Source organism: Rhinichthys klamathensis, unplaced genomic scaffold (assembly GCF_029890125.1).
Source record: "Rhinichthys klamathensis goyatoka isolate OS25496 unplaced genomic scaffold, OSU_Roscu_1.1 h1tg000174l_1, whole genome shotgun sequence".
Lineage (NCBI taxonomy): Eukaryota > Metazoa > Chordata > Actinopteri > Cypriniformes > Leuciscidae > Rhinichthys > Rhinichthys klamathensis.
This window is the reverse complement of record NW_026606704.1, coordinates 1,046,342-1,070,762: the sequence shown is the minus strand read 5'-3', so window position 1 is coordinate 1,070,762 and position 24,421 is coordinate 1,046,342. Positions and strand designations below refer to the sequence as shown.

The following is a 24,421-nucleotide window of genomic DNA, read 5'->3' as shown; positions in this document are numbered from 1 at the left end:
ACTATTCAGCCCTATACCAGCATTAACCAGCATTACCCATCCTGGACCAGCACTAATCAGCCCTATACCAGCATTAACCATCACTATACCAGCACTAACCAGCATTACCCATCCTGGACCAGCACTATACCAGCACTAATCAGCCCTATATGAGCATTACCCATCCTGGACCAGCACTATACCAGCACTAATCAGCCCTATATGAGCATTAACCAGTCTGGACCAGCACTATACCAGCACTAATCAGCACTATACCAGCACTAACCAGCATTAACCAGTCTGGACCAGCACTATACCAGCACTAATCAGCCCTATATGAGCATTAACCAGTCTGGACCAGCACTATACCAACATTAATCAGCACTATACCAGCCCTAACCAGCATTAACCAGTCTGGACCAGCACTATACCAGCACTAATCAGCACTAAACCAGCACTAATCAGCACTATACCAGCACTAACCAGCATTAACCAGTCTGGACCAGCACTATACCAGCACTAATCAACCCTATATGAGCATTAACCAGTCTGGACCAGCACTATACCAGCACTAACCAGCATTAACCAGTCTGGACCAGCACTAAACCAGCACTAATCAGCCCTATATGAGCATTAACCAGTCTGGACCAGCACTATACCAGCACTAATCAGCACTAAACCAGCACTAATCAGCACTATACCAGCACTAACCAGCATTAACCAGTCTGGACCAGCACTATACCAGCACTAATCAGCACTAAACCAGCACTAATCAGCACTATACCAGCACTAATCAGCACTAAACCAGCACTAATCAGCACTATACCAGCACTAACCAGCATTAACCAGTCTGGACCAGCACTATACCAGCACTAATCAGCCCTATATGAGCATTAACCAGTCTGGACCAGCACTATACCAACATTAATCAGCACTATACCAGCCCTAACCAGAATTAACCAGTCTGGACCAGCACTATACCAACATTAACCCTCTGGGGACCAAGAACGCGCCCGCGCATTTTGCTGGTTTTTTTTCTCACATAGCAGCAACATAGACTTAAAATACTCCGTCATTTATGGTCATATAAATAAAATCAATACATGATTATAAACTATAGAGGGTCTTCTTTTTTTGTGTACACTCACATTAACATCAAAACCTTGTGTTTTTTTTTTTTTATAAATAAAATAAACAGGGTGCGCTTTCAGTTCACTCTGTCTCCGCAAAAATCTTTCTGAAACACGTCTGGAAAATGAACGGAAACTCCGCTAATACTTATCACACAAACATGAAACAAACGTCTAAAGAGCGCTTTAAATTTCTACTTTTAAATAAAACAATTCACATTTAAAACAAATATTCTCCTGCAATGTAATCTGTCTGAAACTAAAGAGAAGTACAGTTTCTCCTGTCTCAGCTCATTATCGTTAATTTGTTCACACCCACTCGCAGAGCGCGCTATTCATAAGATAATGTGTTGAGGCCATTTGCAAAATAGATAAACGCCCCCAGGCAAATGCTGTAAACGCACTATATTTTTTAGTCAGATTAAGATTCGTCTTGCACAAAACACTTACACTTCTCAGCTGAATCTGTCGCTCCTCCTCGAAGTGAAAATAAACCAGCACTTCTGTCTTAAATGTCCCACAGGATTATTCCTCATAGCCGCTATGAGGAATAATCCTGGGACATTTAAGACAGAAGTGCTGGTTTATTTTCACTTCGAGGAGGAGCGACAGATTCAGCTGAGAAGTGTAAGTGTTTTGTGCTTTGTTCTAATCGCGATATAGAAGAACGTTAGTGTCTGTAAACGGAAAAATAGCATATCCTACTGTTTAAATGTGAATTATGTTTCTCTCTGTGTGTGTAAATGAATGAATGAACGCACAGATACGCACTGTTACAGACGAAATAAAAGAACATTTCTTTGACTAGTTTTGGATAAAGTTTTTCAAATCAAATAAGCATCAAATAAGCTTCAAAATAAAGACATCAAATAAGCTTATGTTTTGTCAATAAACTAATCAACTAAGATGTTTGTTCCAATGCAAGCTATATCAAAATAATGAATCCTCAACTTTGAAATATGTATGATCAAACTAAGACATTTATGGAAAAAGACTATTTTCTTTTCAAGATGTTTCCAACTCTAACTTTGAACTGAAATAAAACCATGTCTATATGGTGAAGGGTGTGTGATAGAAGTGTCCAGACGTATGCACCCTGTATTTTAAAGAAGAACATTTAATTATTTGCGATACATTATTCATTCACAAAGAATTCAGGGACATTATTCATTTCCCTAAAGGTTGGAATTTTCCTCATTTTTTAAATTAAGGCATTACGATTTTTTATTCCTCTTTTTAGTCAACTTTAGCATGGGTGTTTTCACTTATTCTAAGCAGTGTGTGTGTGTATATATATATAATTAAAAAGCAATTTTAACCAGAAACCAGTCCTTTGTTGTGTATCTTTGGATTATGTTGTGTTGTAAATAAATCCAAACAATCTAAAAGCCATTCTTTTTTAAATCTCCTCATTCTTTGTGCAAGGCTCCTCGTAAGGGCATGATAGCACCTAATTATGGGAGGGTCTTTGTCTTTCTCAGGTGTGAAATGCCACACATATTAATGAGAGATCACGCCTCCTCGCATAAAGCTTTCTCACACTAAACACGTCATGCACATTATAAATGACTTTATTGACTTATCTGAATGAGTAGTCAGGATGATTCTCACATAGTTTTGGAGCAAATATTCTAGGCTATGTGATACAATTTTCAAAAGTCTTGTGAAGAAATAATCAATATGTGTTTTGTGGCCTTATTTCAGAAACTTTTATTTTTAAGTTTTTCAATAACCATGCATAAATAATATTCTCTCAAAAATACAAACATGTACATACATGTTGTTCACAGATTATGGTAGCCCCGTTTGTGCTATATAGAGTGAATTTACACCGTTGCCATTAACATGTTTATAAATAACTGAAAAAAGCACAAATGTCAGTGCATGTCAAAACATCCCAAGGGCCTCAAAAAACCCTTGGTCCCCAGAGGGTTAATCAGCACTATACCAGTCCTAACCAGCATTAAGCAGTCTGGACCAGCACTATACCAACATTAATCAGCACTATACCAGCCCTAACCAGCATTAAGCAGTCTGGACCAGCACTATACCAACATTAATCAGCACTATACCAGTCCTAACCAGCATTAAGCAGTCTGGACCAGCACTATACCAACATTAATCAGCACTATACCAGCCCTAACCAGCATTAAGCAGTCTGGACCAGCACTATACCAACATTAATCAGCACTATACCAGTCCTAACCAGCATTAAGCAGTCTGGACCAGCACTATACCAACATTAATCAGCACTATACCAGCCCTAACCAGCATTAACCAGTCTGGACCAGCACCATACCAGCACTAATCAGCACTATACCAGTCCTAACCAGCATTAAGCAGTCAGGACCAGCACTATACCAACATTAATCAGCACTATACCAGTCCTAACCAGCATTAAGCAGTCTGGACCAGCACTATACCAACATTAATCAGCACTATACCAGCCCTAACCAGCATTAAGCAGTCTGGACCAGCACTATACCAACATTAATCAGCACTATACCAGCCCTAACCAGCATTAACCAGTCTGGACCAGCACCATACCAGCACTAATCAGCACTATACCAGTCCTAACCAGCATTAAGCAGTCAGGACCAGCACTATACCAACATTAATCAGCACTACACCAGTCCTAACCAGCATTAAGCAGTCAGGACCAGCACTATACCAACATTAATCAGCACTATACCAGCCCTAACCAGCATTAAGCAGTCTGGACCAGCACTATACCAACATTAATCAGCACTACACCAGTCCTAACCAGCATTAAGCAGTCTGGACCAGCACTATACCAACATTAATCAGCACTATACCAGCCCTAACCAGCATTAAGCAGTCTGGACCAGCACTATACCAACATTAATCAGCACTATACCAGCCCTAACCAGCATTAACCAGTCTGGACCAGCACCATACCAGCACTAATCAGCATTACCCATCCTGGACCAGCACTAATCAGCATTAAAGGGGTCATGAACTGGCTTTTTAAATTGTTTTATATTGTTGTCTGAGGTCAACTTATGACGTTCGCTTGGTTTTTACATTCAAAACCATCAAAATGAATAAGTAATATGCTATTTTCTACCCTAGTTTTGAGCCTAGCTCAAAAACGCTCGGTTTTTATGGGCGTCTTGCATTTAAGACTTGGAAGTAAACGCCCACTGCTGTGAGTGGATAACAGTTTTGCATATTATAATGAGTTTCGTGTAATGCGCGAATCGGTGGGCGGGGCTAAGCCGGCCGTGTTGAAGTAGGCGTTGATCTTCTTCTGCGGGGGTGGTGTTTTATCCTCTTTGTCGTCATAGTTCCCCACTTTGAAAAACGAGTCGTTTGCTGAGCCTGGTGTCAATAAAAGCCTTTATTGGACTAACAAGGACGTTTTCAGTTCTGAAACTTACAGGATATTCTCATAATTTGATGAACTCTTAGATGTCAAAAGCTCAAGGAAAATTTGATTTCTCAGTTCATCACCCCTTTGACCAGCCTGGACCAGCACTAATCAGCACTACTGTATACCAGCATTAACCAGCCTGGACCAGCACTATACTAGCCTTTATCGGCATTAACCAGCCTGGACTAGCACTATACCAGCACTAATCAGCACTATATCAGCATTAACCAGTCTGGACCAGCGCTATACCAGCCTTTATCAGCATTAACCAGCCTGGAGTGCGTTTCCCGAAAGCATTGTTATCCAACTATGATCGCAATTTCCATTGAACTCTATTGGTAACGATGGAACTTGCGACCATAGTTGGCTAACAATACTTTCGGGAAACGCACCCCTGGACCAGCACTATACCAGCACTATACCAGCATTAGCCAGTCTTGACCAGCACTATACTAGGCGTGCTGTATACTATACGCTGTATACTTTCCTTCTTGTCAGATGCGTGTGCATTTGAGACTTGTTTTCCTTTTTTGTGTATTATAACACCCTTAATTTATAAAGCCGTTTATAGCATGTTGCTGCATGGTTACTATAAATTTTGAGGAAGTTTCTAGGGATCCGTCCTCAAGTGTGTGTGATGTTATGGTGGTGAGATGTGGCAAAAGTAGCAGCACATTTTGTTTTAAGTTCCCTAAAACAATTTAACACAATAGTAAAAGGGATTTTACCTTAGCTAACACCCTTAATTAACTTTAAATGAATGTTTGTTCAATAATTGTTGTGTAAGCTAATTATATTTTATAACTATAAAACTGAGATTATATAATATATACCCAACCAAGTTTATATAGCCAATATAAGTTATCATCTTTCATGTGTATGACTGCTGGTTATGTTTGTTTGCTTTAAGTGTTGGACTTGATCCTTTTCAATGCTTTGCTCTTGTTTTGAGCTAGATTAAAGAGCAAATAGAGAGCTTTGTTGTGTGGGGCAGCTCAGTTTGCCATGTTGTAGATCCAGCCACGTTGTCCTGTTATTTTAAAAGGCCACATGACAGGCCATGATTCTCTCAACCTGGTAAGTCCTATTTGAATGGCTCAACATGCTGAGCAGAGGTTTCACACACGGCCCAGAAGCCATCAGGGAACAGATGAGAGTCTCTCTCTCTCTCTCTCTCTCTCTCTCTCTCTCTCTCTCTCTCTCTCTCTCTCTCTCTCTCTCTCTCTCTCTCTCTCTCTCGCTCTCTCTCTCTCTCTCTCTCTCTCTCTCTCTCTCTCTCTCTCTCTCTCTCTCTCTCTCTCTCTCTCTCTCTCTCTCTCTCTCTCTCTCTCTCTCTCTCTCTCTCTCTCTCTCTCTCTCTCTGAGGACATTCAGCCTCTGGAAACTAAACACCAGCAGGGTTCTGGGGGTGGCTGTGTTTACACATCACATGAGGACGGTGACGTTTCCTCAGCTGTGACAGAGAGCTACCTAGAACTGCGTTAGTTTGTGTCGCCTCGATCTGTATAGTGTTTGTTCTGGAGGATCAGGGCAAAGGGTGCAGTTTCAAAGGTCACTGAGTCTTCAGTGTGTTGGCAGCATGAGAAGAAAGGGCCGGGCTGTGCAGCGAGCCTGGTGAACTTGCGATACACGAAACAGAAGTTTGTTTGGAGCGTCTCGGTCCTTCACCGAGTCTCAGAGGGATTCACATCATCCGTACTTCTCTGGATATTGGACTACTGCTGATTTGTCTGACATCACCTTCCTACCTAAATACTTGCTAGGGAAACGATGGCTGGTACTTCCTGGGATAAGAAACTCTTGAACTTGCTGATCTTGTTTAAAGCTGGCTGGTTGGAGTGAAGCTTTTTTAATTTGCAGCCGTATTAGCATGAGCAACCGCCATGGGTAATATGTGCGGATGCGTTAGGGACTCTAGGGAGGAGTGTTATGTTGATCCCACGAAAGCCCCGATCAGCCCCGCACCAAAGCAGCTCAGTGGACGCCGATACTTTCAAAGGAGGAAAAAGAGAAAATCAGCTGATTTTAATGCCACTGACTCTTTAAGAAGCCATGGAAGCTGTAAGACTGATGACCTGGATTATGCCACATCTGATGGTAATTCTCTCAATCTGGTGTGTAAATTGAACTCAGAGCAAGACGAGTTTCCAAGGCCCAGGCAGCACAGTATCAGCCATGGGGTCTATGTTGGAGAAGTCCCAGTCCTCCGAGGTAAAACTGGTAGAAAGCCAGGTACTTATCAGATAAATAAGGACAAAAGCAGGCGCAATGCCGACCATAATCTACACGGGGTCAACAAGAGCTCCGGAAGCATCACCACAAAGGACAGGCTTGTGGAAAAGAAACTTTTGCGGAGACAATTTGGGAGGGCGGCTAGTTTTGGAGCGGTGGAGCATATGCTCCAGACACATGGAAACATGGAAGGGTTCTCCAAAATTATATGGGACACTCAAGTGCACAGGAAGCGGAGGAGGGCCCACACTTGCTCGGGAGATTCAGTTTCCCAGGCTTCTTTGGATACTGTCCAGCAAGATCTTAAACTAGGTTCTACTAAACACCAGGAGGTAATATTTGAGGTCAACATTTGAGATGCCATTGATGATGCAATGACATGATGCACATGACGTTTCCTAAAGGGATAGTTCACCCCAAAATGAAAACTCTGCCAGTAATTACTCTCCCTCATGTTGTTCAACCCCGTAAGACGTTCGTTCATCTTCGGAACACAAATTAAGATATTTTTTATTAAATCTTAGAGCTGGATCACTCCTCCATAGGCTTCTAAGGGATTGAAACTTGCCGGCCCAGAAAGTTATTAAAGACATCATTAAAATAGTCCGATTAACTACAGTGGCTCAATCTTAAGTTCATCAAGCGACAAGAATAATTTTTGTGCGCAAAAAAACTAACAAAAATAACGACTTTATTCAACTATTCATTTTCTTCTCTGTGGGCCTCGAGTGAGTTCACGTAGTGTAACAGCGCAGCGCTTCTGTGTTGTACGTCACACACATCACACACACATGACCAGCGTCGGCCAATAGTGAGCCTACGTGTGACGTACAACACAGAAGCGCTGCGCTGTTACACTACGCGAACTCACTCGAGGCCCACAGAGAAGAAAATGAATAGTTCAATAAAGTCGTTATTTTTTTTATTTTTTTTTGCGCACAAAAAGTATTCTCGTCGCTTGATAAACTTAAGATTGAGCCACTGTAGTCACTCGGACTATTTTAACAATGTCTTTAATAACTTTTGAGGGTGAGTAATTACTGACAGAATTTTCATTTTGGGGTGAACTAACCCTTTAAAACAATAATTTCCATTGCATGTCATACTGTTAATTTGTGATATACAGTAAGCTGCATTCACACCAGGTCTTCGTTGCTAGAATTATTAGATGTCAACCTGGAACATTCGACTCTCAGGGTACATCTACATTAATCCGGATAGATATGAAAACTGAGTTTTCATTACAAAACACTCTCTGTCCACATTAGCGTTTTCAAGCATTTTCCAAAACGTTTCTCATCCTAGATACTAGAATCTAGACACTAGCCATTTTTTAATGAATGACACAGAGTTTCCATAATATTATCATTCACTGCAGTGATTAGTCAGAGTTGGCATGTTTTGGTGTGTTTGGTTCTTGGTTTAATAGCTCAGTCTTTCCACACCCACAGTCTAAACACCATGTGCTCTGCCCTCTTCCTACAAGCTATAATTACACTGTGGCCGGCCGGCAGATTCCTTTGAGTTTACTTCAGTGCCAGCACATAGACATATTACACACTTACCGATCTGTAAATGATTGTTAAGCTGTTGTGGTATAATGTGTTTCCTTAAATCAGTAGGTGTTGGCTTAACTTTTGCTCCAGGCATTTGATTTTAGAGCTGAAAATCCTTCTTTTTAACGTGAGGTCATGTGAGATGGTCTCTGTTCATAAGTCACCATCAGTGTTTTGCAATGCTATATTGAAAATGCATTTAATATGATTTATCACCTACATGGAGAGTACTATACATATATCTAAATGAAGAAACAGATCAACCAACCTGTGCTGGGGAATCACTGATCAAATGTCACACGATTCAGCCTTTCTACTTGCACCAGCTGAGCCTCAATGCAGAAACAGACATTAAGAAAAGGCCAAATTACAGACATTTGCTAATGTTATATTGATAGGATAACAAACACAGCTCTTTTATGGTACTATAACACAATCTGCAGGGGTTGGGCAAAATAATGTGAACACCTGGAAATAGGCAATATTTTAATATTTTAACTTCTAACCTTACTAGAGTAGATTAATACAACTTTTGAATGTGGTCTATCAGAACATGTTGAAGGAGGGAATCTGCTTCTCACTCAATAATATTGACGTCAGGTGATTAAACTGATCAGAGATGATGATGAAGTTCATCTTCAGGCTCTAACGGTCCATGTTTTATGATCTTAACTCCATCTTTTTCACATTTTAGCAGTGGTGTCTGAGGTAAAATCTCTATTTGGTGTTGGTTTTGTGAAGTTTTCTGTGGTCAGGTTTTGTGGAAACGGTTTTCAGGGTGAATATTGAGGTTTGTCTCTGTCATTCACTTTTAGTTTTTGCCCTCTATTCTTCTTCGCTGATGAAGTCTTGCCATGCTTTGTGTTCACGGTCATAATCATAAAGGTGCACAAAAATCTCTGTATGTGCATGATAAATGCATCTTTATTTATTCTTAATTCTAAACTCACCTTTCGCTAGATTATTTGCAGATCAGATTGAAATTACATTATGGCTACATTATTCACATAGATGTGAAGTCATGCACATTAGTTTAAAAAAGTGTAATTCTGTTATATGGTTTTTAAAACCATTTAAAGTCCCCCTGTGGTAACAATCAAGCTTTTAATGTTATTTATATGTAGCATCTATATGAGTATTTTCTTTTTAAAACTGCTGTCTCAAAATCACGGTGTGAAATCGCTGGTGTTTCTGACGTCACAAACGAACTTGTAACCAATCAGATCAACGTGTGATCGTCAACCAGTGGATCTCTGAGCTGAGTGAGTGAGTGGAGGCGGGGCTCATTTGCATATTCATAGAACCGCGTATACTAAATGAGGCAATGGTGTCGAGTTACATTCAAGCTATTTTAAGGCATGAAGACATTTCTTTTACATTTATATTTACATGTATTCATTTAGCAGACGCTTTTATCCAAAGCGACTTACAAATTATGACTAAATTTCCTTTTCAAGGAAAACCAGTTCAAACATGTCATTTTGGTGCAATTTTGGTGATCAAAGATGAGTTTTAAGGGATACAATTATTGACTACAGGGAGACTTTTGTGTTACAAAATGACCATTTCTTTACAGATTGCTGAATATGACTGACTGGGTTTGAAAAGAGGCCCCATATCATTGTTATAACACAGATTCTTAACAATATTAACGAAAATGTCATCTTTCCTGCCTGCAGATCTCGGACATCCATGTGACGGGAGAGTCCGAGGACATGACAGCCAAGGAGAGGCTTCTGCTGTGGTCCAAGCAGATGACCGAAGGCTACGTGGGTGTTCGCTGCGACAACTTCACTACCTCGTGGAGGGATGGACGACTGTTCAATGCTATTATTCATAAGTACAGGTAATGTCAATTTCCAGAGCCTCATGCCTTTTTTATCTGTTTGCATCTGATTTCGTGTTTTAAAGGGTGAGTAAATAAATGACAGAATTTCAGTTTTTGGTGACCTATGTAAAGCCCGCTTTGGATTTGACTAAACACAGAGGCTCTGCTTTAAACCCTAGTGGTGTGTCTCACTGTCAGCTGTCCACATTGGCAGAAAAGGCAACATTACATCAATATCTACCAGCTTCTTTGTCAAATTGTTCATAGTGTATCGATTCACGTTATTCCATAGAAAAACAAATCTTTCATAAAAATGTAATAACTTGCTCTGCTACAGATGGATAAAACTCTGCCAGCATTTCTGCAGTACCAGTAGAACCGAAGTACCGTGTGTATTCAGTACCTGCTGATAGACACTGCTTTTAAACGCTCTCGTTCATGTTTGTTTGAGCGCTCTCTGAGTGTCAAAGGTTTCTATTTACTAGCGGTGAGCAATGTAGCCAATCACAGTTATATCTGTTGAGCACGTGAATTCAATGGCTAGTCAGCAAGTTAGTCAGAATCCATTTAACACACTGCTGAAAACGCACAAGGTTTTGTTTTTATTTTACGCGAGCTGCACGATGTACTGTAAATAATGCTAGTCTCTGTCAGTTTTTGGGATTGACAACCTCATCTCCTAACAGGGGTGAGTCCTGAAATTACGGATGTGAGTTTGGTTATAGAATGTGGTTGTCACTCCTGTAAATAACCATACTGTGTGTGAACGTAACCGTATTAAAGGAGTAGTTCACCTCAATAGGGCTGTATTCAACCAAAGAAAATCTTGGTCGACTGAAGTCCTGACATTTTCGACTAAAAATCGACTAAAATCGACTAAAAATGACGTTAGAAAAAAAAACCGTTAAATTAATTAGCTGCGCACAGTACTTGGTAGCCTTGTTGTCCACCTAAATGAATTATAAATAAACATTAAAAAACTAGTAGGCTGTTTGCAGTATATTAAATCGTTTTTGGCCGAATTATTTTGCACTGAAATGAGTCTGACACACAAGTCTATCGGCTCTGACAGCGTTGCATCACGTGCACCTGCGCAATATCATAGCCTATGATTTCCGAAGATAGTACTATGTTGTCTTGTCAACTAGTGAGATCATCACAAGAACTGTTGAGGAATATGCAACATAATTTAGACAATTATTTTTGTCATATGTTATAACTGTCAGACACTATCATTTCAGCCGCTCTGTGCATGTCCCCGCACAGGCTGAACATAGGAGAGATCAGCTTCGCGGCTGAGACACGGATAGACTATAAACTTAAAGCTTTTACTCTTAATAAACACACTTTAATAAAAAAAAAAATATTTATTAAACAAACCAGATCAAGAGCAGAAACGAAATAAAGTGCATAACTGAAAAATAAAGCATCTTAGGCTCAAAACTAACACAAACAGTCGGCACAGCGCAATTGCGCATTAGGCTCCAAACAAAAAATAAAAAAGTTAGGTTATCACACTAAAACATTGAAATATGCAAATTCTGATTTGTTCATATAGCCTATTCAAAACAGACAGGGCAAGCTAACGCAGACAAGTGAGCTTACCACTTTTAGATGATATGTCATGTTTGTCGTCGAGGTGTGGTTGCTTGCACACTTTGCATTTGACCTTTTTCCTGTTATCAATTTTAACAAAATGCTGCCACACTGTCGATTTCTTTGTTGTTGACATGTTAGAAGAGGACTGACTATTAAACGCTCTCACAATTAAATAAATAATATTCAGCATCAAACCTTATATAGCCTACTTATCGTTCTCTCTTGGGTTGGGCTAATCCAAAAAGGTGAAAACAAGGGGGGTGTTCTGAAGACAGACTGTTACCTGTGAAACAAGGGTACTCTGAAAACACCCCCATTAGCAGTTAGTGCTTTCCACCTGATGAAATGAGCGCGCCTCAGTGCGGCAAAACCCTTTTTTTACAGTCTATGGGCAAAATGAACGCGGGGAAAAAATCGACCAATCAGAATTTTGGTCGAACCAGAACGTATCGACCAATTAATCGACTAAACGACTAGGACAATACAGCCCTACACCTCAAAATGAAAATTTCCTTATAATTTACTCACCCCAATGCTATCCAAGATGTTCATGTCTTTCTTTCTTCAGTGGAAAAGAAATTAAAATTTTTTGAGGGAAACATTTCAGGATTTTTCTCCACACAATGGACTTCAACGGTAACCAAATTGTTGAAGTCCAAATCAATGCAGTTTCAAAGGGCTTTTGATCCCATCTGAGGAATAGGGTCTTATCTAGCGAATGGGGCGATACTTCCGCCTACGTCCAGCGTGACCTTTCCAGCGTGATGACGTAATGCCTGGCGCGTCGCAGACCAGCACAAGACGAACAATTGTGGTTAAAAAGTATATCAATTTTTATTTTATTTTAGAAAATGACCGATCGTTTCGCTAGATAAGACCCTATTCCTCAGCTGGGATCGAAAGCCCTTTGAAACTGCATTGATTTGGACTTCAACAATTTGGTTACCGTTGAAGTCCATTGTGTGGAGAAAAATCCTGAAATGTTTTCCTCAAATTTTTTTATTTATTTTTCACTGAAGAAAGAAAGACATGAACATCTTGGATGGCATTGGGGTAAATTATCAGGAAATTTTCATTTTGAGGTGAACTAATCCTTTAAGGACTCAAATACAGTGTGTTCTGCTGCCGTGTGAACGTGGCCTAAGAGATTCATTGTACAATTTAACATTTAATATTCAATAATATTATTGATCTGCCTTACTTAAGGTGGACGTTGACGCAATTTCTTTTAGAAACAAACTTTGTTATATTGTTATATTGTTTTTGTTATATTGTTTTCATGTTATCACTGTGAAGCGCTTTGATACAATCTGTATTGTAAAAAGCGCTATATAAATAAAGGTGACTTGACTTGACTTGACAATTAAGACAGCTTTTTTTATTATAATAGGAGTTTTCGCGAGAATGCACAATTCAGTGAGCTTGCGCTTTAGAGATTGATAGCCTTAGTGATTATAAAGGGAAGCTCTTCTCTGGCTTTCTGTTCATTACCTATTCACAATCTGAATACTGTTTAGTTGAGTTTTTTTTAATGCTGCAAAGTGTCTGGATTGACAACAGTATTCAAATGCGTGATTAAATCAGAAACTATGATTGATCGGGATAACCAAGGGATGAGACAAACAGGACAACATTTTTTTAAAGTACATAATTCAAAAGTTTTTGCTCTGGTACTAAAATTGGTACAGAGAACCGCAAACTTTGAGTAGTATTGGTATGTTACCGACTACTGAAATTTTGGTACCGTAACAACCACAGTCTTGGCCTTCCTTCAAACTGAATATCCTGTTTCACTCTGTAATAAAAATGTTACATTGTGGATGTAAAATAGGTTACGAGAGGTGTTTATTACACTTGTACAGTACGTGTATCTCTCATCTCTATTCTTGGAATGATCTGTTGTGCCTCATAGTCATAATCTGCCCTTTATAGTTTGATGAAATGTCATTTTACCTAACAGATGTACAGATGACCTAGATTCTGAATAATTACTTCTTTGTGCAAAGATATTTCTAGCCATCCCTATTCCTGTCAGTCAGGGAAGGTTTGGTAGTGATAATAATCCTTATGAGTGAATCTCACGAAACCTGTCAAGAGCATAGCTGGGTCATATTTCACCCCAAAATCAAAAAGAAGAAAACCTGTTTTTCTTAAAGAATATGAAGACCAAGATTTTGGGACCAAGATTCGTAGCGGTCCTAAAATAAGCTTAATTTTCTTAATGCAAAATATAATTGTTGCTTATATGCTCCTTCAAATGAATGACGTCTCTTGATTGTGAGTGAGTACTGTACATGTGAAGTTTTTGACACTGGGCCAATTTGCATAATTGAAAATGCCTGTCACCATCAATCAAACACAATTTTGATTAAAGCTAAATCTTGGAATGTAATACCAAACATATCTGTCACTGAAAGATATCAGACATGCAGAGATTTTGAAATAAGATCATATTGTCACGATTCTGTCTTCATTCAGGCCTGATCTGGTGGATATGAGCAGAGTTTCAACACAAAGCAGCAGATCCAACTTAGAGCAAGCGTTTGGTGTGGCCGAGCAGCTTGGTGTGGCCCGACTGCTGGACCCAGAGGGTGAGTTTCTACTGTCCTAATACATGTTGACCTGATGGAGCAAGTGTGTATTCTCACCCTCCAGTTACAACACTGTCCGACTCCAAGGTGTCAAATGTTAATGTTTGGGCTGAGGTCACCAATGGAACCGTTTAGTTGTGGTACTTTTATTACAATGCTGCTTGCACACACACATACACACACAAAATGTAGGTTCTGTAAAAGTAAAATAATACATTGATAAGTCATTGTTAAAGACGTTTATTGGCTGCTCTCATGTGTAAATGTAACATTGGCGAAACTCAAAAACGAAGGAGAGCTGGATCCAAATGCAGAGTTAGATTTAATGAAAATAAGAGTCAAAACAGGGAACACAAGATCCAAAACTGAACACCAGGAGCAGAACTGAAAACACCAAACAAAATGCCATACAAGGAAAAGACCTGACACAGAACACAGGACACACTGGGGTCTAAAACCCCTCTGGTTTTGTTCGGTCATAAAAAAAAAAAAAAAAAAAAATACAATCGTAACTTCATCAGAATGGTATAAAACTTGGTGACTTTTACGGCACTTGCTATGTGATAAAAAACAATCGTTGACTTGATTTGAAAAAGACGAATGGTCGTGTTGTTCGTGGTGACCACCATATAACCAGGAAATATGAAAAATATACAAATCAGCCACAATGCAGAGAAAATGTACACAGCAGTGAAGGGGTGAAACTCTAAAACATCAGGAGTGCCAAACAGACCCACTGTCTTCTGGTTTGACTGTAATCATGATGCAAAAACTAACACCTCAAATCAACACTTAAAACAACAACAACAACAATTAAACTGGCAAAAACTAGTCTTTAATAATCTCTAAATATTAGGGCTGTCAGTTAAACGTGTTATTAACGGCGTTAACGCAAACCCATTTTAACGTGCGCAACGTTTTGTTGCTTCATCGACCAAAGCGCGAGCGGATCCAGCTATACCGGAAACAACAACAGGCACCGCACACACTCGTTTGGGCTTGCGAGCCGGCCAAATAGTAGGTTAACGTTACGCTTTGAGTGGATGACGAGCGCGAGACGCCGAAATGGACGCCAATACGATTCTGAATGGAAAGTTTACTTTTAAAAAGTTGCCAAATGGTTCCATTGACGAGACCAAAGCGATCTGTGTGTTTTGTCGTTGTGAACTGAGCTATCATCATCGCAGCACGTCCAGTCTGAAACACCACTTAATGATGGCCAAGCACACACACACACACACACACACACACACACACACACACACACACACACACACAGCTGATGCGAATTCTCCGCCCCCTCGTCAATATCAGGACCTCGTCAGTATTTCTTTCACCCTTTTATTGATGGACAGTGTTACATTGTGTGAGAGATTATTTGCTCCAAGTGAGAATGTTAGTGTGAAATTGAACACAGTATATGCCAATGTTGTTTTCAATAAAAAACATTTGCACAAAGCAAGCCGATCCACTTTTCCATGTTGATAAGAGCATTAAAATGAGAAAAAATAATGGGACAAAAAGAAATCAAGAGACATTTAGAATAGATAAAAATGTGCGATTAATCGCGAGTTAACTATGACATTAATGCGATTAATCGCAATTAAATATTTTAATCGTTTGACAGCACAACTAAATATATATCCAAATGCAAAACCTAATGAAAGTTTGTAATTATGTCTAAAAACACGAACATCAGAACCGACCAATGTCCTGGACAAGATTTTTTCTCAGATTGTCAGGAGGGGAAAATCAGGGACAAATCATCCTAAAACTCCTGTAGTGTGAGAACGGATCTTGCTTGTTTCCTAGTCTGGCTTTCTATTAAACCTACAATTGTACACTATTAATATTTTTAGTACTGTGACGGCTTGCTTATGTACTTCTATTGCATGCCACTTTGGATGAAAGTGTCACGGTATGCGGATATGAACCCAAACGCAGACAGTAATAAATAAAACACGGATTTATTAAACAGACAGAAAACAAAGACCCACGAGGGAGCAAACGAACATTGACAAGACTAGACTAATAAACTTGACAAAAACATGAGACTAGAACTAACAGGCAGGATACAAACTCTGATCACGGGAATATACAGCTCACAGGACAGGATACAGGATACAACGAACAAGCACTGAGTAACAAACACAAGGATCTTAAATGAGGAACATAATCACAAGGGCACAGGTGACACAGATAAATAATCAAGACTAACAAGGAAACAAGGGGGTGTGGTAAAAGACACAAAACAATGCAAACACATAACAGGCCATGTGCTTGCACACACAACATAAACAATCCTGACAGAAAGTGTCTGCTAAATGCATGAATGTAAATGTAAATAATTACATGATATTAAAAACACACATGCCAGGTTTGACAGTATTGTCATTAAAAAAACAATTTTCCATCATCCTTATTATGCCAACGTTTTCTCACTGAAAACGGGTTACCCAGCATTTCAAAACAATGAGGTCAAAAACTATCTCTGTTTCTTTTGGTGAAGTGTGAAACTCCAGAGATGTCCTAGAGTGAGAATGAGCTTCTAGTTAACACAACTCTACCAAACGACTGAAGTGAGCCATCACTGGTTCAGCTCTGAGGTGTTGAGGAGTCTCCAGAGCCATGCGTCTGAATGCCAGATATTTCACCCTGCAGTTTCACTGGGTTTCATGGTCACTTGTAAAACAACACTGGGATCTAAGAATAGTACTCAATGGCCTCAGCAGAGTAAACATCGAATTCAACACTTCATAGAAACCGTAAACTGTTTTGTCTGTAGTGAATTGCTCTGAAAGGAAAGGTTACAAGCATTTGTTGCACAACTGTTCCAATGGTTTATAAAGTAGCATTCTAACTAAGCAAATGTTTCCTCTTTCGAGCAGATGTTGACGTGTCATCTCCGGATGAGAAGTCGGTCATTACTTATGTCTCAACATTATACGATGTCTTCCCGAAAGTACCGGAAGGCATGGAGGGCATCAGTGCAAATGTAAGTACAATCACAGATTTATAACATAACTACCCTTGTGAAAAATAGTACTCTTCAGCATACTTATTACGGAAATAAAAGAGTGCAATCTGAATGTAAAATATTATGTTTTTTAGACTCTTAGCTGCATGTTAATTAAAAGAGTATTCTAGCTTAAATGTATATTAGCTGAACTTTAGAGTGATTTAAAACCCATTAAGTGGGACTTAAGAACAACTTTAATTTCAAAAATGCTGCTGAATGTATTGACAAATATTTGCGAATACACATTTGTAATGAAGTTGCAATTTAGTGCATTTAAAATATATTAACTTTAAATGAAATATTGAATAACACACTACAGTTTAATTATAATTATAATCAAGTATGTTACATGTTTGCCAACACATCTTTAAAGCACGACAAAAGATTATTAAAACAATGCACTTCAAAGTCAAACTATAATTTAATTTTACAAAGTGCACTTTTAAAGTCTAGTTAAGTGTGTTAAGAAAGAGATATGAAAGTGTACTTTTTAAGCGCACTTAAGTGGCCTTTTGTTTCATTGGTATTAACTGCAAGTACTGTTTTTTAAATATACTTTTAATATTTGAAGTTCACTACAAGTGCACGGTCAATACAATTTAGCACACTTCTTTTTCCGGAAGGGTTTGTTTTAATTGAAAGCACTACAAATGCAAATAGCCTGAAATGGCTCTTCTGTGTTCAGTGATGGTTAAATGTGAGCAGTCTGTGTGTGACGGCACATTAAAGCATATCTTGTCATTGCCGCCTGTCTGTGATTGAAACTCATAAAGACTCTTCTCTGAGGATCCTCATGCGGATTAAATATCTCAAGGATAATAGAAGCTACCGGACTATAGATCGTTTTCCAGCTGGGTGGGCTGGTGAATTTGTCTCGGTATATGCAAATAAACTTTGTCTACATTTTTTTAATTATGTAAGCATTCCATGTTTCTTGGAGGCTTGTTATGCATGACATTAAACTAAGTTGGAAGCTTTTAAGGAATCTTTGGAGTCATTCCCAGAGCATTGGATAATGCTGTCTGAGGAAGAGAACCAGTATGCCATTTAAGTCACATTAACCTTGAATCCAACATGCTTGCTATTCTTAAATAAATGAGCAAATGAACACAATATGATGGAAATTTCTCTAGAAAGCCAAGAAGTGACACACACTATAACCTCATAGTGTTGGAAGTATGGCTGTGTTCATATTTCATGGAATTGCAGTGGATCAAAAGACTAAGATGGTCGATGTTGTTCCTGAAACAGGATGTGGATATTAAATGGGTGGAGTACCAGAACATGGTGATGTACCTCAGCCAGTGGATCAAACACAACGTGACTGTCATGGCAGACAGAAATTTCCCCAGCAATCCTGTGGAACTTAAGGTGAGAAGCCTCACGATTTTATCATGCTTTAATAATTTCAATATTTTCAAAACTGACTACTCTGTGGGTGTCCTGAATATGAAAGCCCATTTCCATCACATAAGAAAAAAAATCATGCTTTTGCACATCTTATTTATGCCATACAAATCGAAATAATGATATAGAACGTCTTGACTTTTCATATTGTGTTACTTTATTAAGGAGTAACAATATTTGTAACGCATTACATTTAAAAGTAACTTTTCCCAACCCTGGTGACAATTATAACTTAGCATGCCATAATATCTTATAATTATAATGTAGTATGTCTCAATTATGACTTCTTATGTCATAATTTCCACTTTTTATGTGATATTTATGACACAGCAGGTCATAATGTCGACTTTATCTGGTAATTTTGACTGTCAATTATGACACGTCAAAATTTGACTTAGTATATCATAATTATGAGTCAGTGTGTCATAATTTTGACTTTTTGTGTCATAGTCAACTTTTTTTTAGAAGAATTTTGACCTGGTATGTCATAATTACAACTTAGTATGTCATAATTACCACATTTGTATTTCAAAATTATGATGTAGTGTGTCAACATGTTGACTCTTAATGTCATACTTTCCATTTTTATCTCAGTATGGCATAATCTGACATTTCATCTCATAATTACTATTTACCAGAGCATGATTTTTTTTTTCCCCTGTGTGGCGGAAAATGAGCTTCAATATCTGAATGACTAGTTCTTTTTCATGATATTTACCATGAAAATAATGCCAAGATGCAAAAAATAAAATAAAAAATAAATCATATTCGTCCTTAAAACAGACCTGCTTTTCTTTATGCAAAATATAATGTCCTATTTCTTTTTTTATTATTATTATTTGGAAACGAGAAATATACAGGTTTGGAGAGACGTGAGGGGCAGTTTTGTGGGAAAGCATTCCTAGGCTGATATTACATTTTGATTTATGAAATATCAGATATATTTGATATGGAAGCTTGTTTCCGCCACAGAATGAAAAATAAAAAAGGTAATTGCGACTTTTTATCTCACAATTCTGACTTTTTTTCTCACAATTGCGAGTTTACAGTTCTGACTGAGAAATAAAGTCAGAATTGCGAGATATAAAGTCAGAATTGCGAGATATAAAGTCGGAATTGCGTGATATAAAGTCAGAATTGCGTGATATAAAGTCAGAATTGCGTGATATAAAGTCAGAATTGCATGATATAAAGTCAGAATTGCGAGAAATAAAGTCAGAATTGCGAGATATAAAGTCGCAATTGCGTGTTATAAAGTCAGAATTGCGTGATATAAAGTCAGAATTGCGTGATATAAAGTCGGAATTGCGTGATATAAAGTCGCAATTGCGTGTTATAAAGTCAGAATTGCGTGATATAAAGTCAGAATTGCGAGATATAAAGTCAGAATTGCGAGATATAAAGTCGGAATTGCGTGATATAAAGTCAGAATTGCGAGATATAAAGTCAGAATTGCGTGATATAAAGTCAGAATTGCATGATATAAAGTCAGAATTGCGAGATATAAAGTCAGAATTGCGAGATATAAAGTCGCAATTGCGTGTTATAAAGTCAGAATTGCGTGATATAAAGTCAGAATTGCGAGATATAAAGTCGCAATTGCGTGTTATAAAGTCGGAATTGCGTGATATAAAGTCGGAATTGCGTGATATAAAGTCGCAATTGCGTGTTATAAAGTCAGAATTGCGTGATATAAAGTCAGAATTGCGAGATATAAAGTCGCAATTGCGTGTTATAAAGTCAGAATTGCGTGATATAAAGTCACAATTGATTGATATAAAGTCAGAATTGCGAGATATAAAGTCGCAATTGCGTGTTATAAAGTCAGAATTGCGTGATATAAAGTCAGAATTGCGAGATATAAAGTCGCAATTGCGTGTTATAAAGTCAGAATTGCGAGATATAAAGTCAGAATTGCGAGATATAAAGTCGCAATTGCGTGTTATAAAGTCAGAATTGCGAGATATAAAGTCAGAATTGCGAGACATAAAGTCGCAATTGCGTGTTATAAAGTCAGAATTGCGTGATATAAAGTCGCAATTGCGTGATATAAAGTCGCAATTGCGTGTTGTAAAGTCAGAATTGCGTGATATAAAGTCAGAATTGCGAGATATAAAGTCGCAATTGCGTGTTATAAAGTCAGATTTGCGAGATATAAAGTCAGAATTGCGAGATATAAAGTCAGAATTGCGAGATATAAAGTCGCAATTGCGTGTTATAAAGTCAGAATTGCGTGATATAAAGTCAGAATTGTGAGATATAAAGTCGCAATTGCGTGTTATAAAGTCAGAATTGCGAGATATAAAGTCAGAATTGCAAGATATAAAGTCGCAATTGCGTGTTATAAAGTCAGAATTGCGAGATATAAAGTCAGAATTGCGAGACATAAAGTCGCAATTGCGTGTTATAAAGTCAGAATTGCGTGATATAAAGTCAGAATTGCGTGATATAAAGGCGCAATTGCGTGTTGTAAAGTCAGAATTGCGTGATATAAAGTCAGAATTGCGAGATATAGAGTCGCAATTGCGTGTTATAAAGTCAGAATTGCGAGATATAAAGTCAGAATTGCGAGATATAAAGTCAGAATTGCGTGATATAAAGTCGCAATTGCGTGTTATAAAGTCAGAATTGCGTGATATAAAGTCAGAATTGCGAGATATAAAGTCGCAATTGCGTGTTATAAAGTCGCAATTGCGTGTTATAAAGTCAGAATTGCGAGATATAAAGTCACAATTGCGTGTTATAAAGTCAGAATTGCGAGATATAAAGTCAGAATTGCGAGACAAAGTCGCAATTGCGTGTTATAAAGTCAGAATTGCGTGATATAAAGTCAGAATTGCGTGATATAAAGTCGCAATTGCGTGTTGTAAAGTCAGAATTGCGTGATATAAAGTAGCAATTGCGTGTTATAAAGACAGAATTGCAAGATATAAAGTCAGAATTGCGTGATATAAAGTCAGAATTGCGTGTTATAAAGTCAGAATTGTGAGTTGTGAATTGTGTTTATATCTCACAATTCTGACTTTACAACACGCAATTGCGACTTTATATCACGCAATTCTTACTTTATATCACGCAATTGCGACTTTATATCACGCAATTGCGACTTTATATCTCGCAATTCTGACTTTATCACGCAATTGCGACTTTATATCACGCAATTCTGACTTTACAACACGCAATTGTGACTTTATATCACGCAATTCTGACTTTATATCACGCAATTCTGACTTTATATCACGCAATTGCGACTTTATATCTCGCAATTCTGAATTTATCACGCAATTGCGATTTTATATCTCACAATTCTGAGAAAAGATGTCAGAATTTCGAGATAGGCTATAAACTCGCAATTATGTGTTATAAAGTCAGAATTGCGAGATGTAAATTCGCAATTGTGAGAAAAAAAGTCAGAATTGTGAGATAAAAAGTCGCAATTATTTATTTATTTATTTTATTCAGTGGCGGAAACAAGCTTCCATAATTTGAAGTAGTCATTTGTCAGATGTATCAGACATGTATTTTCAGAGATCAGCAGCTGCTAAGACTCATTAAACATTGCTTAGTGTAATGGAGCCTGAGGCAGACTGCCCTCGCTCACAGGTAGCGTCCCACTCGTGTTAGAAACTGTTAAAGACTGGAGGAGCAGCTCCATCTTTCTCATCGAGTTCAGGTGTTCTGCAGTACTATATCTCACATCTCCAGTGGGTAACTTGTCTTTTCTTCTGAAATCACACCGCTTTGTTTCATCTAACTGTTTTTACCTTCACAGGCACTTTATACTCAGTATCAACAGTTTAAAGAGAACGAAATCCCACCGAAAGAGAATGAAAAGGCCAAAATCAAGCATCTCTACAAAATGCTAGAGGTTTGTATCTTTCATATTTCGTGTACATTTACAGTCCTTGACAGATGTCTTAATCTCTGCTGTGTGTTTAGGTGTGGATGGAGTTCGGCCGCATCCAGCTCCCTCAAGGTTTCCATCCTAATGACGTGGAGAAGGAATGGGGCAAGCTGATCGTGGCCATGCTGGAGAGAGAGAAGAGCCTGAGGCCTGAAGTGGACAGGTATGATTTACACACGCTATCTCTCCATCGCTATTTCTTAATGAAAGAACATGGGCGTGGATGACATGCATTCCACTGAGGAATTCACTTACAATCTACTTGACGTTTTTAATCATTTTTATCATATCAATATAGCAACAATACAAATTTTGACATTTGAGAGATTTTTCTTAGAACGTTTTTAGAAAGGTGTTGTACTGTTTATTCATTTATAAGGGTCTCTTTTGTGATTTGTGACTCCTTTCTTTAAAAAGGGATATTTTAATTTCTTAAGGGGCAGATTTACTAAACAGGGCAAATTAGCGTGAGAGCGCAATTCCAAAACAAAAGAAGGGAAAATGAAAGGAAAACTAAAACAATATTAACATAATTACACAGTTTTGCTTCTCAACCTAATTATTGTTTTTTTTAAACACAATAAGGGCCAGATTTATTAGTGTGAGACCGAAATCCCATAAAAGCGTTAAAAACAAGCAGAGCTGCTGATAATCTATTAACAACACAGTCGCAAAAGGGCTTTAGATGTGCTTTTTTGGGCGGTAAATAATGGCGCAAACCGTAGTAAATCACCTTGCATGATTCATTTAAATACTCAATCTCCTCCCACAAATGTTGCGTCTGAAAGGGAAACTCCTACAAATGCATATGCAATAAGTTCAGCCGCATAAATAACCCTGTTCACGCCTTGGTATGTGGTAGTGACATGCCCCCTGAAATTCATACATTTTATATCATATTATAATGCAACTTATTAGGCCTATATATTTATAGAATAGCAAAGTAGGCTTAATCAATATACAAGACTTAACCACACAGATATATAAAGGCTATCATGATCATTTTGCCAAAAATGAACCATGTATTTGTTTAGATTATAATACGTTTTATTTTTAACTTAAACAAATACAACATATAACATTCGAAACTCATCGGCTTAGACTGCATTTGAAGAAAAATAAACACAACAGTTTTCTGTAGCCTTGTGTGAACTTATTCAATAGAATTAGACTTCTAGAATGTTCTTTCCGGTGCAAATTTTTTTATTTTATTTTTTTTAGTAGTTTTTCTTATCATAGCCTACAAATGTCTTCGGAAACACATTTTACTCGATTTACTGAAGCCTGTAAAATGCATTTGCACAGCTTGCACATTGAGCGTCTGGCTCGCTCAGGCTGCGCTGCGGCAACTGCACATCCAATGGCGCGGGCGCCTCTGACGTGCGACCAATGAGCCAACTCCACGTCATTACACGTCAGAGCCCGTCAAGGTGGCGCCAAGTCCCCAAATTTGCCATTATAGCAGCGGGTCTTCGTGCATTCATCATAGTCTGTCTGACATATATATTAGAAGCTATGCGTCTGTCATGGATTTGCACTGAATTGATTCTCAAAAATACGGAACAAAGTGCGTTCCGTATCAGTTCAATACGGAACAAGCCTTTTATGTGTCAAATACGGAACGATTCCGTATTATACGGAACGGTTGGCAACCCTACTTGCGCCCGACGCAAGTTTAAAAGGGGTTGGTCTGAAGTAGCTTCATTATTCATAGGTGTGGTTTGGGCGTAACGTGAAATAAACCAATCAGAGCGTCATCCAACATACCCTTTAAGAGCAGGT

The 24,421-nt window shown here is 38.3% G+C and overlaps 1 protein-coding gene across 5 annotated transcripts in view; it reads left to right on the top strand.

The window, feature by feature from the left end:
- Positions 1–24,421, top strand: part of dst (dystonin) — a 243,432-nt gene that overhangs the window by 67,697 nt on the left and 151,314 nt on the right. For 2 of the 5 annotated variants that reach the window (XM_056260166.1, XM_056260165.1), the window contains exons 1-7: positions 6,261–7,067; positions 9,971–10,137; positions 14,197–14,309; positions 17,198–17,304; positions 18,580–18,699; positions 22,508–22,603; positions 22,675–22,802. In XM_056260166.1, the coding sequence (XP_056116141.1) occupies positions 6,387–7,067; positions 9,971–10,137; positions 14,197–14,309; positions 17,198–17,304; positions 18,580–18,699; positions 22,508–22,603; positions 22,675–22,802 (1,412 nt within the window). In that variant the 5' untranslated portion in view covers positions 6,261–6,386. Of the gene's footprint in view, positions 1–6,259; positions 7,068–9,970; positions 10,138–14,196; positions 14,310–17,197; positions 17,305–18,579; positions 18,700–22,507; positions 22,604–22,674; positions 22,803–24,421 lie in introns of those variants that run through there. The other 3 variants (XM_056260164.1, XM_056260167.1, XM_056260168.1) reach the window with 3 other exon arrangements.